Source organism: Microcebus murinus, chromosome 14 (genome assembly GCF_040939455.1).
Source record: "Microcebus murinus isolate Inina chromosome 14, M.murinus_Inina_mat1.0, whole genome shotgun sequence".
Lineage (NCBI taxonomy): Eukaryota > Metazoa > Chordata > Mammalia > Primates > Cheirogaleidae > Microcebus > Microcebus murinus.
Window position 1 is genome coordinate 7,244,200 of NC_134117.1, and position 17,883 is coordinate 7,262,082.

Genomic DNA, 17,883 nt, shown 5'->3' on the forward strand with positions numbered 1-17,883 from the left:
AGGAACAACAATAACCCAAGTGTCCCAGGCAGGTGTGCCGTGAGATGGGTCAATGCCCAGCCTCCCACCCTCTGGAGGGCAGCTCAGAGGCACCTTCCCGCCAGTTCCTTGGGCGCCCCAGCCAGGTCAAGTCCCCGTGGGTCCTGCCAGACGCCGCAGCCTAGGTTATTGGTGCTTTCTTTCCTCTTTCTCACGCCTTTTGCCTTTTCACTGGTGCTATGTGAAATCCTCGCCCAGATACAGTGCTGTGCCCAAGACCTTCTTGTCTCGGGCTCTGTTTCCAAGCAGAACCCCAACTGGGACTGGCAGATACAAACAGTGCCCTGCACGGTGCAGGCTCATGCCCACCTGCCTCGTTACCAGGTGTCTCTTCCAGGCAAAGGACTCTATTTGGGTGCAAAACAGGAAAGCGGCTGCTGGCTGCAGGAGGGTGGGAGTGGTGGCCACTAAGGCACTGTGGCACTAGCTGACCTGCTGGTCCCTCAGGCCTCGGGTCTGATGGAGGCCGTGTCCTCCATAGGAACATCTGGCCCAGAGCAGGCGAGGGCTGGCCAGGCCAGCTGCCCAGAGAAGGCACAGTGGAGAGGGATGGTGGGGTGGATTTTGATTGATTGATTGATTGCTTAATTGATCCACCTGGTTGCTCAGGATCCTTGCTCCTCTGGGAGCTGACTGTCCCAGAATTGGATGAGGGCACAGGTGGTTCCTGCTCATGTGGTGGCCCTTTCCTTGCTAACATAACATGGAGCAGGCGTTTCTAACTGCTTTCGTTTAGGCTTTCACCTGCGAGTCGCCCTGCCTCGTCCTGCCTCTCCCTGCGCGAGGGTCCCCGGGAGATCCTCTTGTGTTTGCGGTGAGCAGGAAGCTGTGGTTATCGTCTGTCCCGAGGCCGTGAGGCTGCATTTCTGGGGAGCTCCTGAGAACACATTTGGTTGTTTTTTTCCTCCTGATGTGAGTTCCTTAACCAGAAGCAGGCAAGGCCCTCAGAGCCCTGGGCAGAGTCCTGCAAAAGAGGGAATGCACGGCCTGCTTGACGGGAATTTCCTGGGGGAAATGCACAAATGCAGCAAAGCATTTTTTTGGGGAGTTTCTGGGGGTTGCTGCTGTAAGCTCTTTGTATAGAGAAGGGAAAAAATAGTTTTCTATTAGCCAAGAATTATATTTACCACTGGGGACCAGAATAGAACATGTGGCCTGCATTCAGTTTGCCACTTTTAAGGAATTCTGTTTTGTCACGCGGCCCAGATGGAGATGTCGATTTGGTTCCGGCTCCTCCGGGCGCTCCTGCCACTTGACTTTCTCCTTTCGTCTGTGCGACCATATGCAGCCTTTCTCGTCGGAAGAGAGGGAGGGGCTGCGGAGGGGACGGTGGGGGGCTATGTGCAGTCTGGGAAGGGCCCGGATTTGGAGGCCGTCTCTAGCCCTGTCCCCTCCTGGCTCTGTTGGCGACCTTGGGCAGGTCTCTTCTCCCCTCTGAGCCTCCGTGCACCTGTACATGGTCCCCATAAGGAACTTCCTGCCCTCAGTGGTGCTTGCCAAGACTGGATGTTAGATCGATGTGAAAATGCCTCGTAAACTGTGAATCACACTACACACATCAGCTGTCACTCTTCCAGCAGCTGTAGTAGTGCTTTGTGGCATGTGGCTTGATGGCAGTATTCACGGTGAGAAGATAGACCTGTCTGTGTTCAGAGACGCTGCAGGTCAGGCGCCATTTGTCCCACCCTTGGGGAAGTCTGTTCCCCACATGTTGGCCCCTAGGGGGTCAAGCTCTCCTGGGTAGTGGGACATTTGCCGACATCTGTACCTTTACTGGGTCGCAGAGCTGAGCAGGGCTGGGCTTCCTCATGGCCTGGATCTGTATATGGTGTAGTGCTGGGGTGTTTCCTGGGCCATGGTGTTGGGGTGCTACCTGGGCTATGGTGTCAGGGTGCTACCTGGGCATGGTGTTGGGGTGCTACCTGGGCTATGGTGTTGGGGTGCTACCTGGGGTATTACCTGGGCTGTGTTGTTGGGGTGCTATGTGGGCCATGTTGTTGGGGTGCTACCTGAGGCATGGTGTTGAGGTGCTACCTGGGCCATGGTGTTGGGGTGCTACCTGGGGCATTGTGTTGTGGTGCTACCTGGGCCATGGTGTTGGGGTGCTACCTGGGGCATTGTGTTGTGGTGCTACCTGGGCCATGATGTTGGGGTGCTACCTGGGCTTTGGTGTTGGGGTGCCTCCTGGGCCATGGTGTTGGGGTGCTACCTGGGCCTTGGTGTTGGGGTGCTACCTGGGGTGTTGTGTTGGGGTGCTACCTGGGCCATGATGTTGGGGTGCTACCTGGGCCTTGGTGTTGGGGTGCCTCCTGGGCCATGGTGTTGGGGTGCTACCTGGGCCTTGGTGTTGGGGGTGCTACCTGGGCTGTGGTGTTGGGGTGCTACCTGGGCTGTGGTGGTGGGGTGCTACCTGGAGCATTGTGTTGGGGCGCTACCTGGGCCATGCTCTCTGGCTCTCCTTCTCCCTGCTTACCCCTCTTGGAGGCTCCAGAGAGGCTGCCCTGACAAAGAGAAGGCTTGCCATGAATGCTGACTTCTGGGGAGGGCTGGAATGGAATGTTCTTTCCCAGAACTTTGGCTTTTTCCTCAGGTAGTCTACACATTTTTTTTTTTTTTTGTAAAACATCTTATCTTTCTGCCAAATCAGACTAGGCGTTATCAAAAGTTATGCCACCTATTTTGCCAAACAGCTAAGGTCTTTACAGACCTCCACCAGGCTCTTTTGGAGGTGGCCTTTGATGGGTTTCCTGCTGGCTGTGACATTCCTGCCCACAGAAATGGGCCACATGGACATGGCGTCAGGGCAGGTGTGGACATGCCAGGTCTTCGGGTCAGCCTTTCTCCCCTGGCTTGTCTGAAAGCTTTGCTGTATCGGCCTGTAGACCCTAATCAGGACACTTAATTTTGTGGGTTTTTTTCAGCTTATAAGAAAAATGAAAGATATTTCCAGCAGCCATCACCCCAGAACATAACAAAAAGATTTCTCTTGGGTGAACCCAATAGACCCCTTGAATTTCTTGAAGATTTATGGTTTTCTTAATAAGTATACTTTCTGGGGGGAATGACTGCAGATTAATCTGAAATGATTTGTTAATTGGCACAATCCACTAGCTGTTTTTGGTATTTCAACTTGGTCTTCAAAATCCAAATCGACCCCACAGACCTGCCCACCTCCTGTCTTTGTCTGGTCGCCCACTGCCTTGCTGGTCTGTTCGTTTGTTCATTCCTTCGTGACACCCCTCCTGTCCCAGGCTCTGGAGACAGAGCCGTGAGCACAGCCGGACGCAGTCCCTATGCTCAGGAACAGACGCTGGACGGGCGAGCAGAGCAGGGGCGGGGCTGCCCATGCCCTGCCCAGGTGTCCTTTCCCGCAGGCACACCTGTCTTCCAGCTGCGGAGAGTCTCAGCCATGGGTGGCCCACCGCTGCTCCCACCTCTGCAAAAGTGCCCTGGGGAGGCTGCGTCTCCCATCCCCCAATTGGTCAGTCTGTAGCCAGAGGCCAAGTGCAGTAGCCACGGCAGCCCTTTGTTTCGAGTGGGGGCAGCCTCATGCTCCTTTCCACCCTCTCTCCCTCCCTCCCTTGATGCATCACGTGCACCCAAACCCCTGCATCAGGCTCTGCTTAGAGGCAACTTGGCCCAAGACAGGTGTTATTAGAGCCCATCAAAGGAGGGTTTGGTTCTGGCGGGGAGGTCAGGAAGGCCAGTTTAAGGAGGTGATGCCTGAGCTGAGATTTACAGGCTCTGCTGGAGCTCATTAGCTTTAATCAGCTCGGGAGTGAAGGGAAGGGAACTCAGGAAGAGGAGCAGCAAGTGCAGCACGGTGGTGGGGAGGAAGCATGACTGAGGGCTGCAAGGAGGCCAGTGTTGCTGGAGCAGAGAGAGGGAAGCACAGGGTGAGAAGCAGCTGGGAGGTCAGATCAGCGGGAGTGTCCAGGCAGGAGGCTCTCCAACTGGGGGCAGCATCATCACACACAGGGGCCAAGCAGGGCCTTGGAGAGTGGGGTGGGAGGAGCCCAGCATGCTGCAAAATGCTAGCTCTGGACTTCCACGTCCTGGTCCAGCAATTATGTACGATATCCCTGGGCCCCAGTCAGGGTCAGATGTACCTTGCGAAGCGTTCTGCAATCTCACAGTGGCGACAACTTGCACAGGTGTCCATTTATTAGGAGTGTTTATTAGGAGTGTTTATTTTCCTAGGTGTTTACAATAACGTGCTTCCTTTCCTTTAACCAGAGACCCCTTAGAGCAGGGGTCCTCAAACTTTTTAAACAGGGGGCCAGTTCACTGTCCCTCAGACCGCCGGAGGGCTGTTGGAGAGTGCGGTGCACGTTCCACACATGCGCACTGTGGGCCCGGGACCAGTCAGCTGCTAAGCAGGACAGGCAGTGGCGGCAAAAACACCCGGCAGGCCGCATGTGGGCCGTGGTTTGAGGACACCTGCCTTAGAGTCCAAGGCACCATCTTTGGGGTCAGGGGAACAGAGGGGGAGATGGCTGCTTTGTGGGGAGGATGGTTGAATTCTCGGCATCCTGAGCTTTCCCTGACATATGTAGAAGTAAAGGCGTCTCTTTCTCTCCCTTTTTAGGTAAAAAAAGCAACAGAAAAGGCATGAGAACCAAGAGCTTGGAGAAGGCTGCCAACGATGATCACAATGTCCCTGTGGCCCATGAAGATGTCAGAGAGAGTAAGTGAGGCTCCCAGAGAGCCCCTGCCACAGTCCTGTCACCTGTCCTGGGAGGGCGGGAGGGTGCAGGCCCTGGTGTAGCAGCCCGACTGCAGATTCCCCGGCGTGGGGCTGCCTGGGGGCTGCTGTCTATTCTTATCCGTCGTGCGGGGGTGAGAACCTCCCCCAGCATCTGCAGCGCGTCAGACCTCACAGCCGGATTTCCCTGACTGATTCGACTAAAGTCATTTCTGAATTTCCTGGAGCTCCTCGTTGTTTTCCCTTCCTCTCCCTCTTTGAAGACAACCTCGTTTCCTTTCTTATGGGAACTCTTAGCTGCCCACAGCCTTGGTGTGCATTTCTTACGTCCCATCCCAGCCCAGAAGCCTCTGGGGTCAAAGATCAAGTCTTCTGCTTTCAAAATACGCAGTGCTAGGCCTGCTGTCTTGCGGTCATGTGAACATATTGGTCCTTTACCTGCCTACCTTAGAATGTTCAAAGGTATTAGTTCTAGACTCATGAATAAGCTCTGGCCTACTAGCTATGGCTATTACTATTACTGTGTCTTTATTATTCTAACCTGTGGTGTCCAGGATCACATTTCTGCTAATATTAGTAATAGCAGCCACTTATTGAGCACTTGTGTAGTTGTCAGGCACTTGGCCCAATATTTGACATCTCCCAGGGCCCCTCTGAGTGGGTATTATGATTGTGGTACTGTGGGTATTATTATTATTATCATCCATATCTTACAGACGAGGAAAATGACTTGGTAAGCGGGCAAATTGCCTAGGATCATGCAGCTTGTAAGCAGCACAACAGGGATCTGAACCCAAGATTTTCTCATTCTGGACTTTTTGCTTTGCAATATGGGCTGCTCAAAATAAACAGTGCATTTCACAAATTCGCATCTGCCGAGGCAGCACTCGTTTTCCGCTGACATGCGAGCCTTAAGCCGGGTAACGGACTGGTTGTCACAGAGGGACCGCATGTTTCCTTAGGCAGAAAGTAATGAATGAGGCTGCGCTTCTAACCGAGAGTTCGCCACCAAAAGAATCACAGAGGTGACTAAAGCACCTGCTAAAACACAGGCAGAGTCAACAGCAGTGAACTTTTGCCGTCACTCACCCAATGTGAAGCACATTCCGTCTTAAAGCCGTGCCCCTCGCCCCTCGAGAGGATTCCGTATGTTTGGGAGAGGGTATGCACGCAGTGTGGTGCTGGGCTGTGTTTTGTGCTGACTCACCCTGACGGTGTGGTCCTTTGACAGCTCACCCGAGCGGGGGCAACGGGACTCCCACCTGGAGCGGCCTTGGACGTCGACTTTTTGTGCTCTTGCGCGAGCAGGCTGACACGGCACCAGCTGTTTCCTTAGGATCACAAATGCCACATGGCTTTGAGTGTTGACCTCACCTCTCTGGGTTCTTGCTGCCATCAGCTCTGAGCCTGGTAGTTGTTCACTGTCTTGTTCATTCTTAAATGCTTTCACACATATTTGAAAACATATTTTGTCCAGATTTTTTTAGCAGCTTCCGCAGAGGGTTGGTTTGAATTATGTTGGTTCTTCGTTACCAGAATTGGATGTTGTTGAAATTCTGGGAGGCATTTTCAGAAGGATTTGGGGAAGCCCATTTCTATACACACACACACACTGATGTCTGAGCTTGACCCCTTTTCTGCCATGGCACACCCCCTCCGCATAGCCCACCTTGCCTTGGCCCACCCGGGGTGTCCCCTGACCTTGAACTCGCAGCTCTGTCAGGTTAGGGTCATTATTCTCAAAGACAGCTAACGTGGCTCCAATTCACTGAATGCCCGAGATGTCATTTTTAGCCTGTGACATTTTTCCTTCTACTAAAGGGAAAAAAGGAGGGGTTGAGGACAATTAGGGACAAAAGCGACTGGCGGATCCCTGACGTGTGGATGGTGGCCGTGGCGGCGATGTGTGTGGTGGCAGGGTGGGGTAGCAGTGAGGAACGTAGGCCTGGCATCAGGGGCTGAGCACATGGGGCCTCGGATGTGCACTGGGGCATTTTCAGGACCCTGAGTCCATCTGCCTCTTAGCATGTCCTGGGGTTGCACTGGGGGCCTCAAGGGACATGTGGAAGAATGCTGGGGTGCTACGGATGCCAACTACGTCACAGTCAAGGTGGTGGCCAGTGCAGATGTTAGCCACATCGTGTCGTGTGAGTGGATGGCATTAAAAAACGTGTCTCTAACGTGGAAGTCGCCCTCGGGGAACATCCACTTTAAGGGACAGGATATGTCCATGGCCGTCATTGTGATTAAGCAGCAGCGTCAGCTGTGGCAAGCATCCAGCATACTTTCTCGATGTTGTTCCCTAACAGTTTATGAAGTCGCTTGAGTCGTTGCTCTAATTCTTCACCTTTCCCCATGCCCACACCCTTTGCCATGTATTAATAACTTTTCCCTTCCCTTTGCAACAGGCGAAAGTCCCTTGGCTTTGGGCTGGCCCATGTGCCTTGTTGAGGCCAACAGACTAAGGTGAAGGGGCCATGTGCTCGTTCTGAGCTGAGGCTTTGCTTGTTTCCTTTGCCTTGTGGGCCTCTGCCGTCTCCACGAGAATGATGTGCCCCTAGACCACTGGTCCAGGGGGGCTGAGCCATGAGCGGAACAGACAGGGCCCAACCTGCAGCCCAGGGCCACCTGGCGGAGCCCAGCTGCTCTACAGGGGCCTGGGAAGTTAATGCCGATCGTGCTGGGATTTTTAATGCCCCAGTTAATGCCCCAGAGTGCTGGGATTTTTTTAAATATTTTTTTTTTTTGAGACAGAGTCTCGCTTGTTGCCCAGGCTAGAGTGAGTGCCGTGGCGTCAGCCTAGCTCACAGCAACCTCAAACTCCTGGGCTCAAGCAATCCTGCTGCCTCAGCCTCCCGAGTAGCTGGGACTACAGGCATGCGCCACCATGCCCGGCTAATTTTTTTTATATATATTAGTTGGCCAATTAATTTCTTTCTATTTATAGTAGAGACGGGGTCTTGCTCTTGCTCAGGCTGGTTTCGAACTCCTGACCTCGAGCAATCCGCCCGCCTCAGCCTCCCAGAGTGCTAGGATTACAGGCGTGAGCCACCGCGCCCGGCTGAGTGCTGGGATTTTTAATTGATTTTCCTATTCTCCATCTATAAAGACCCCAGTTCAAAAAGAATAGATCTTTCCTTGTGGTTTTTAGTTGTGGCTTTGCATTTTTAGTTTTCTTGATATTTGGGCTTATTTTAAATATTTTTCTATGTATTTATTTATTATTTATCTATTTTTTTTACTTCAGCATTGTTTTTCGTGGCTGTGGAAGCCACGTCTCTTGGATTACATATTTAGGATGAACAGTTTCTGGATAAAATATTTTCCTGACTACTACATCCAATCTCTTTTAAAGTGACATTATTTCTCTAAGTCTTTCGGATGGTGTACCTCTTTTTAGGTTCTGCTTGTGGCATTTTTGTCCCTCAGAGACTGCACGTTAGTGTGTTCTCTACTCTTCTTTGACTGAGGCAAGCCCCAGCCAAAGTTTCCCCAGGAGGGGCAGTCAAGCCTTTTCTCAGATCTACCACTGGTGACCAGGTGGACATGCAGATCCCCTAGCACGGGCCCGTGCCAGGTTCTAGCAGTCTTTTGTCTTTCACATATTTTTGCCCTTCTAAGGTGTCAATTTCAAGCCTCCCTCCTGCTCCCAGCCAGTAACTACTACCCCTGCTCCTCAAAGACAAACATCGTCAGAGACTACTTTTGCCTGTTTTTGAACTTAATAAAATTCTTGGGAACATACTTGGTACACTCTTGTGTCTGACTTCTTTTGCTCAATACTGTATTTATGAAATTCACGCACATTGTTGTATGCAGTGTGGTATACCGTGCTATATTGATTTATAGTATTCCATTGCATAATTATACCGCGAACTATTTATTCATTCTCATATTGATGGGCATTCGGGTTGTTTCCAGTTTTTGGCTATTAAAAGTGGTGTTGTTAGGATCATTCTCGCATCTGTCTTTTGGTGTATGTATGAATGCATTTCTGTTGGGTGTAGACCCAGAAGAATTGCTGGATCATAGGGTATGAGTATTTAATAAGTGCTCTAGAGATTTTTCCAAATTGATTGTACCAATTAACACTCCTAGTAGCAGCGAATGAGAGTTTCAGTTGCTTCACTTCCTCATCAGCATTTGATATTGTCAGTCTTTAATTTTATTCATATTGGTGGATGTATACTGATATCTCATTGAGCTCTTAATTTGCATTTTCCTGATAATTAATGACTGATTGCCACTAGGATAACTTCTTTTGTGAATACCTACTTAGGTCTTTTGCTCGTTGTTTTCCTTATTGGTTTATTGGAGGGTTTTTTGTTTGTTTGCTTTTCTTAAAAAATGCTCTGGACGTGGTGCTGTGCTGGATAGATGCACAGCAGATATCTTCTCCCTCTCCTTGGCTCACCTTTCACTCTAGCAACACTGTCTTTTGAATAACATGCTCTTAAGTTTAATATAAACCAATCATCAGTATTTTATGTTGTGGTCAGTACTTTTTGTTTCACATTAAATTTTGTTTTCTGCCCCAAGGTTACGAAGATATTTTCCTATGTTATCTTCTAGTGATAAGTTTTCCTTTTACACTAACAAAGTTTCATTAAAATAATTTGACTTAAACAAAAATATGAAGTGAATACTAGTGCAGGTGGTACATGGGGCATAGAAAAATTCATGAGGATGATAAAAAGCAAATGATTTAAGGTCTGAGAAATGCCCTTTTGAACCAATAATTCCTTTCTCGGGCTCTATAAGCAATGTATAAAGAACACAATATCAGTTTTCCGTGACGACGCAGACATGGGTTATCAGCGATATCGGGTCATCGTGCGCGTTCATCCATAGTTTGGGGAAACATAGGCTGGCATTGGGAACTCAAGGCTGAGCACTCATCACTGCCCCTGCAGCTCCCAGCCTCCGCAGGGGGACAGCTTAACTGCGGCGCGGACAGTGTGAACTCTTCTGGGAGGCTGGACTCCAGGCAGGGCGGGTAGGGTGCCAGGGGTGGTGGTGCAGGGGGACGTCTCGGGAGGCGTTTCAGATGAAGGGGACACTGATCTGGTTGTTTAAGGAGGAGATAAGCGCTCAGACCCTTTGAGGCTGAAGGAGGCTTCAATTCCCACCACGCTGGGCTGAGACCCAATTCCTGGTGAGTTTGCGCTGGGGCCTGGGAAAGGAAATCCCTGAGGTCGTGCAGCCTCACAGGCAGGAGACCCAGCCAGGTGGTGAGGGACGCTCTGAAGCACTGGTGGTCTCAGAAGAATCACCTGGGAGCTTCAGACCAGTGTTGGGGCCCCTTTCTGTCCTGTTGATCAGAGTCTCCAGGGAGGGCTTAGGATATCCTTTTCTTTAAGTTCCCCGGGCGAGTCTGATGCTCAGGGTGCAGACTGCTGCCTGGAGGAGCCCAGTGGTGAGGGACTGAAGGGTCATCTCTGGTGTGGCTGGTGTTCAAAAGCTTTCCACGGGCGACCCGATGAGGCTGAGACCAGTGCAGAGAGTTCCCAAGAGAGAAATCTCCCAGAGAGAGGCCGTGCCCTTCTGGGGCCAGTGGCATCCGGGCCAGGCAGAGAGCCCCGCAAACACATTCTCAGCGCTCCGGGAAGCTGCCTCCACACTTCATTGACCAAAGGGAATGTCAAGTTCAGAAAGGAGAAGGAAAGAATTCCGCACGTCAAAGCTATTCCGTTCATAGGCGACAATGAAAGCAAGAGTTCAGGAGGCCCGCGAGCCCGTTCCTGGCAGTGCCCGTGGTGTCTTGACGCGATCACAGCAGGCCACAGGGCCCCGATGCTGAGCTCCGCTCTGCCAGTGGGTGACGCCTGTTCTGGCTCCAGCTCTTTCCCGCTGTGACCCCAGACACTGCCAAGCGACTTGGCATTTGTGCTGTACTCTTGAGTTGTCGAGTGAGACGGAGATGGCATAAAGACTGTGCTTGGGATTCTATGTCACACTTGATTTTCGGATTCTAACACAGACACTTAGTAGCTATTAAACCCTGGCCAGCGTCCCTGCGGCTCAGTTTGTTCGTGTGTAAATTGGGGATGAAAATGCCCATCTCTCACGGTCATTGTGAAGATTAAATGACAGCATGTCTCCAGGGCCTGGCTCATGCTTGCAGGTCAGCCCTGTTGCTCCCCAAACCACTACCCTTTTAAAGCAGTTGTCCTGACATGACTCTCCTAACAGCTTTCTCCCCATCTCCCCACCCATGACAGATTTGGGGTAATGGGGGTAGGGTGTTGGGAGCGATGCCCCAGATTCAGAATCCTAACGAACATGCTGTACCCTGACTGTGCCATGCAACTTCTGGGTCACGAAGAACCCGATGATATTAAAGGCAATGGACACTTGCAATTTGTTCGAGAGTTGACGTGCATGTGTGATGATTTATTGTGGTGATGAGGATGAGGAGGAGGAGGAGGAGGAATGATGAATCTGTGCCAGTGGGCTAATGACTGTTTTGTAAAGTGGCTGCAATGCAGAGCCAGCTAGCAAGGGGCAGCTCTAATGAGGCGTGTGTGGGGCATGGAGGTAGAACCAGGCGGGGGGCTCATCACCCGCCGGGGAGCAGAGCCCGGGGCTGGGGATGCTGCCCTGCTCGGCACGGCGTGTTCTTACGTGTTCTTAGAGAGCCGCGCGCTCTCCAGGAGAGAAGCAGATTCATCTCCAGTGACTGTCACTCTCCTTTCCTCCAGATTGTGACACATCTCTGATCCCTAATTAATATTTTCCCAAAGTGTTCTTTCCACACGTTTTCTGTGTTCTGCTCACCCACGTGCTTCCCGGGAATAGGGCCTTTTTCTTCCTAGAAGCAACAGAAATTTGACTGGATGGTAAAGGATTTGTCGTCTGTGTTTGTCGGAGGTGCGGGGAGCTCATCCCGGTCCCGGGGCTGTGGCTGCAGCGTCTGGTCCTTTCCGGGCAATTCTTGCCAGAGCCGCTGCCCGTGGACCTCACAGTCCTGTGGAGGGCTGAGGAGCTGCAGCAAGTTCCGCATTGCTTCAAGCACTCTGTAAACCTGGTCATTATCTCGTTGATTGACACTGTGATAGAATCATACAGTCCCGACAAAGATTTTTTCTCTGATTACAGATATTTAAATTGAGCTCAGAAGCACGAGTTTCTCCTCCATTGCTTGGTCGCCAAAGCGACACTCCTGTCGTCCCTGGTGGTGGTGTCTGAAGGGCAGAGAAAAGCCCCAGCCGTGGGGGGTGGAATTGTGATCGCAGGTCCTGGGACCCGGACCAGAAGTGTCTTTGAGAACCTAAAACCAACAGAAGTCTAACTTCTCGTCCTCGCTTTGCATTGCTTTTGGAGTTCTTTGGCGCGCAGGGTCTTCGGGCTTATTTTGGGGGAAGAACTGTGCAGAGTCTGAGGCTCTTGTGGTGCCCGGTGTTTATGTGCCTTTGTGTCTGTGTGTCTTTAGTATTAAATTAAGTGTGAAATCCAGAGAACACGTCAGGACTCTGTATTTTGAGCTAATTTACAATCTTTAAATCAAAAGGCATTTTTTTTTTGTCCTTTATTTTCCTATCCCTACCTTTCCTGTTCTTCTGTATGGGAAAATCCTTGCTTATTCTAAGTGTGGAGATTCTTGTGTCAAAGGTTCAGCGACACCACCCGGATGGGCCTAGGAGCTGGTCCTGGGGCGCCGTGTGCTGACATGGGAGTTTTGCCGTGCGGATCTTTGCACAAAGAGACGTGGGATGGAGAGTTTGTGCTTAAACAACATTATGCTTAAATTTTTTATTAATTAAAAAAATGTTTTAAAATGTGATTTGGTGAAGATGGTTTTTAGTGGGTAGTTTTACCCTGGCATCCAGGCTGGGATGCAGTACGCGTTTGCTGAGACGGGTTGATGTTCACGGGAACAGTGAAGCCCGGTGCGGGGCAGCTGTGCGCTGGAGGGAATGGAGTGGAGGCTGTCAGAGGGAAAAGTAAAGAACGGAGGATTGATGGAAGAGAGGGAAACCACCGGAGTGAAGCTGACACTGGTGCATGTCTCTGTGACCCCTCCTGGGGCTTCTGCCACCTGAGCAAGGGGACAGAGTGCCGAGGAAGAGGAAGCAGCTGCAGCCTTGCGGAGAGTCTTCAGCAGCAGAGGGTGGAGCTTGGGCCGTTTGCTTCGCTGCAGGGCACAGGCTGAGGAGCCGCAGTGTTCACGCCACAGCTGATGCGAGCGCTGAGGCTTCTGGAGTCTGCGTGGCACGGGCAGGTCGGTCTCCAAACCAGCTCACAAGTGGGGCCCAAGCTTAAACGCTATACACATGATTTGACTCCCGCTAGCATGGGCGGTACCCATGACATCTCATGTGCGAGGCATGGACGCCCAAGGTGGATTGTTAAAGTGAAGAGGAGGGAGGTTTCTCTTAGGGAGCAAGTCTGTGGGCGACAGTACTCCCCTCAGGGTGGCAGGAAGAAAAGTCCAACCCAGGAGGGATGGTCTGGTCTGAGAAGAAAGAGAAGAAACAGGAAAACACCGTGTCGTGGACACCAGGCGGGGGCTGGTGCAGGGGCAGGGAGTAGCCGGGGAGCAGACTCAGGGACCGTACAGAGGAGACCGGGAAGAGGCCAAGGGGTCTGAAATGGCCCCCAAGTACCCAGGGCCACGTGTTTATCTGGGACCCCACCAAAGGCGTTGTCTGCAGGGTGCAGGGGGCGGGGCTTCTGGCTTGGCTATGACGTCATCACAGGAGTGGACAAGACTGGCTGTCGGCCAGATGTGGCAGCTGCCAGCGCTGCAGCTGGGGAAACCTCCACCCTCACCAGGTGCATGTGACGGTCGAGTCCCTGGAGGGTCAGGCGCTGGACTTGTGAGTGGCTGTTGGGCGTGTGCCCACGGGACACCTTGCTGATGGGCACTTTCTTATGAGGTGTTCTCTTTAACTGGAAGAAATGCTTTCAGTAGCGATTGCTGTTGCTTTATTGAGCTAGTAGATAATACGTATGTGTCTACCTGTCTGTCTGGCAGGCCGGCTGTGCATCTGTCCGTATCTTCCCACCTATTTAAATCAGGTGTCCTCAAACTATGGCCCTCGGGCCACATGCGGGCTGCCTAGCACATTTATCTGGCCCTCCGGGTGTTTTTGCCGCCGCTGCCTGTCCTGCTTAGTAGCCGACTCATCCTGGGCCCACAGTGCACACTCTCCAACGGTCTGAGGGACAGTGAACTGGCCCCCTGTTTAGAAAGTTTGAGGACCCTTGATATAAATGATGTACACAAGGTCGCTTGGTTGGATGAATACAGGGAACGCACCACCGGCGTGTCACCTGCTGAGAAGGAAGGACCTGGTGGACGGGGATACTTTCCATGTGGCTGCGAAATCGGCTCATCCAAGTGGCAGTAGCTGCCTTCTGGGTTTTTGATGCTTGGCCATGTGGGAATGTCGTGGATCTCCACCGGGCACCGGGGTGTGGAGGAACAGGACCAGCGCCTCGTTCCCTGCCAGAGTCTGAAACTCCCAGTCCCTTGGGGGGTTGTCCTGGATGGAGAGATAGCTCACGTGCCCTGGGGTGCCCTTGGCATCTCTGGGGCACTTCCCCTCAGCAGTGACCCACATGGCTGTGTGAATTTGCCTCTGGTACATTGGGGGATTCTGATTTTCTGGTAGAAATAGATTCTGTTTGCTTCTACTCCTGAGTTTTTGTTTCCTTCTCCAAGATCAGGTGTTGAGGAGGCAGCATCCCTCCGAGACGGTCCAGCGCCACGGCAGGGGTGGTGGGTGAGAGCGGCAGGCCAGGGGTTGGGGGCCCGAGTCCTGGCCTGCTGCTGTGAGCACTGTCATCTGCGGGGAGGGACGATGGCCCGGGCCAGGACCATCAGGGCCCTGCCGAGCGCTGGCGTTTAGAGCTGTTCTCAGTGTTATCAGTTTTGCCGAAAACAGAAGACAATAGATGGATTTGTTTCTATTCATATTGCTCCGCTCATTAACGTACACAACACAGGGGCCAGAGTTGCCGAAGCAAAATCAACAAGTTCTGATTAATTTGCGGAGGTCGACCATGGGATTGTTTGGACATGTCCAACCAATGACGCTCCCTGACTGAGTCACGCTGTGGAAGGACCCTTAATTGGAAACAGCCTCAGACGGTAGCATGGGCAGCAACAGAGAGCGGATGTCAGCGCAAAAACACCCATAAGGCAAATGCCGACCAGAAAGAAAATCGGCCTGACGTTAGCAGCTGGATCCTGCAGGGGTGGGGCCTGCCGTTCAGGGGAGAACGGGGAGGACATGGCCAGACTTAGAAAACCAGAGACACATTTCTTTCAGCGTCTGTCCTTGTTTCTCACAAGCATTGTCCTTTCCAGGTTGCCCACCGCTTGGTCTGGAAACCCTGAAAATCACAGACTTCCAGCTCCACGCCTCCACGGCGAAGCGCTATGGCCTGGGAGCGCACCGGGGGAGACTCAACATCCAGGTACCGGCCCGGGAGGGTTCTGGCCGAGTTGCCATTGCTCAGACGTGGCCCTGGTTCCTCGAGCGTGGGCCAGGCTCCACGCACAGGATTTAAGATGCACTAGCCCTGATGCTCATTGCAAGGGGTGGGGAGGGCGTTGCTGAGCAGTCCTCGCTTTACAGAGCGAGCGCTGAGACTCGGCGAGGAAGTGTCTGCTCCAAAGGTCAGAGTCAAAGTGAGCCCTCCTGTACCTGGGCCCAGGTGGGTCTGCCACCTCTGCTTCTCAAGCATGTCCCCTCCACGTACCCTCGTTCTGGAAAGGCAGGAGCAGAACCAGGAACGCCTGTGAGCATGGGTGGGGCAGAGGCATGGCACAGTGGCATTTGTGTTCCTTGCCTCCGGGCCAGTGCATCTCCTCTGCCACACACACCTCCTCTAGGCTGTCCTGAGGTTCCCTCCATTGGGTCCCCCACGTCAGACCCTTAGTGGCTCCTGGGGCCGTGCACATCATGCCTGGCCTCTGTCCCTGAGGCTTGAGGGCCACCATGACCCTGGCCCTTGCTGCTGTCAGGTCTCCCCTCTGTCAGTCCCAAACCCAAGGTCTTGCTCCAGGAAGGTGAGCTCCTCCCCACACACAACACATCATGTAAATCCCAACTGCCGACTCCCTCCCCCTGCCTGCAGCCCCCTGCTGCCCACCCGTGCCCAAGCAATGACAACCCATCTGATCTGTGTGTAATTTTTTCTGATAATGCTGTAACAACTTATCATACACTCGGCCTTTTCAACAGCACAGATTTATTCTCTTACGGTCCTGGAGGATAGAAGTCTCGGTGGGCTAATCGAGATGTCAGCAGGGCTATGTTCCTTTCTAGAGGCTCCAGGGAGAATCTGTTTCTGTCCCTTTTCCAGCTTCTGGAGGCCACCCCATTCCTTGCTTGTGGTTCTTTCCTTCTTTGGAGCCAGCAATGGCAGGTTGAGTCCCCCATGTCACCAGCTCTCTGGCTTTTTCAATTCCCTCTCCCACCGTTGAGGGTCCTTGAGGTTAAATCAGGTAACCTAGGACCATCTCCCTACCTGGAGCAAGTGTAATTCCATCTGCAGCGTTCGTTCCTCTTTGCTGTGTAACCTAATGCATGCACAGGTTCCAGGCACGAGAAGTCTTTGGGGAGGGGCATTATTCTGCCCCTCTGTCCTCACCTCCTTTTCCTCCTACCCCTGCTCCCGCTGACCCAGCCCTGCTCCACGTGGTGTTTCATCTGCCCTGTCCCGTGTGGTTCTCTAATGGTGCCGTGTTTTAGTTTTCTTCCCCAGCTGCTGGGGAACTGTGAGTGGCACATGCACCGTCTCTGTCTAGGCAGGGAGGTGGCCCTTCCGTCCCAGCCGCGGGCTGTCCAGGCTGCACTCAAGGCTTCTGAGTGGCAGAGTGGACCCTCACTGCCCAGCGGTGGCTGCAAACGTGATGGGGCAGCCACCGTGCTGGGAGCCGGACAAGGGTGGACGAGGCCCCTTCCCAGGGAGTTCATGGGCGCAGGGGGTGTCTGCGCCCAGCTCTGACCTCATGCTTCTGCTCTGCCACCCACCCCTGCTGGAATGGACCACATCAAAGAGACCTGCCAACTGCTCAACCTTCACCACTTTTCAGTTCAGAAGAATTCAAGTAGAACGTTTCCAGAGCTATAATGGAATCCAAAGGTTGACTTAGAAATACTCCGTAAAGAAAAACTATTAAGAAGCATTTGGATATGTACAATTGGAAATTGCAAAAAATCTCTTGTGTGTTATGAGAGGATGAGCACGTGGAGCTCTCACAGTGTGAACAGGAACTGCTTCTGGCACCCGGAATGGGCTGAGTCCTCTGAGTCAGTAACCGTCAGGGTCGAGCAGGGCTGGGCCCACACTGGCCAGTGTGGACGGTTTTGTGTGTTAAGTAGGGAGGCTGTCATCTCGTGTCTCGGATGCTCTCTCTAGAACTCAAGTTGTCCTTTAAAAAGAGGATGTGTTTGTGTCAAGGCCATGTGGAGGGAGGGCCTGGGGTGGTGTTTCTGTCCCTTCGGTTGGGAATTCCAGAGGCAGAGTGACAGGCAAAGTGTGGCTGTGAGACGCCGCAGCCAGGCATGCCGAGTTCAAGCCTTGGCCCGGATGTTTGTAGATTTGGGGCCTTTGGAACCGTCATCTCACTTCTCTGAGGCTCCGTTGCCTCATCAGAAAATTCAGAGGAGTCCCGAGTGCTCACAGGGTTCGTTGAGTGGTGAGATTAGGTGGTTTATAATTTTAAGACATTCACTGGATCCTCTCGTTCCTCTGTGGAAAGATTCTCGTAGCTTCCAGTTGCTCTTTGAATAAAATGCCCGCTTGGCCCTGGGCAACAGGGGACGTCTTAGTCCTTGCGTGGTGCTGTCCCTCTTCGGATGCTTGTTTGCTTATCTCCTTGGGAACTACCCGCCCCCTCCTGGACGGTGAGCCCCATGTCGGATGGGCCTGTCTCTCCTCCGCGCCCGGCCCCTGGTGCCGGAACAGCACCTGCAACAGGGCAGGCACAGGGGATGTGCGTAGAGCCTGGCCCACGTGCAGGTGGCGTCGCTGATGGGCCTGTCTCTCCTCCACGCCCGTCCCCTGGTGCCGGAACAGCACCTGCAACGGGGCAGGCACACAGGGGACGTTCACAGAGGCTGGGCCACACGAGGGTGGCGTCGCCGCCCTGCCTTTGCTGGGCCAGGCAGCAGGCCCCTTGG

The 17,883-nt window shown here is 52.8% G+C and overlaps 1 protein-coding gene across 1 annotated transcript in view; it reads left to right on the forward strand.

Annotated features, from left to right (window-relative positions):
* The window catches only part of CPXM2 (carboxypeptidase X, M14 family member 2), a 105,072-nt gene that overhangs the window by 6,247 nt on the left and 80,942 nt on the right, over positions 1–17,883 (forward strand). Inside the window, exons 2-3 of the mRNA XM_020280759.2 lie at positions 4,628–4,726; positions 15,060–15,169. Of these exons, the coding sequence (XP_020136348.2) occupies positions 4,628–4,726; positions 15,060–15,169 (209 nt within the window). The remainder of the gene's footprint in view (positions 1–4,627; positions 4,727–15,059; positions 15,170–17,883) is intronic.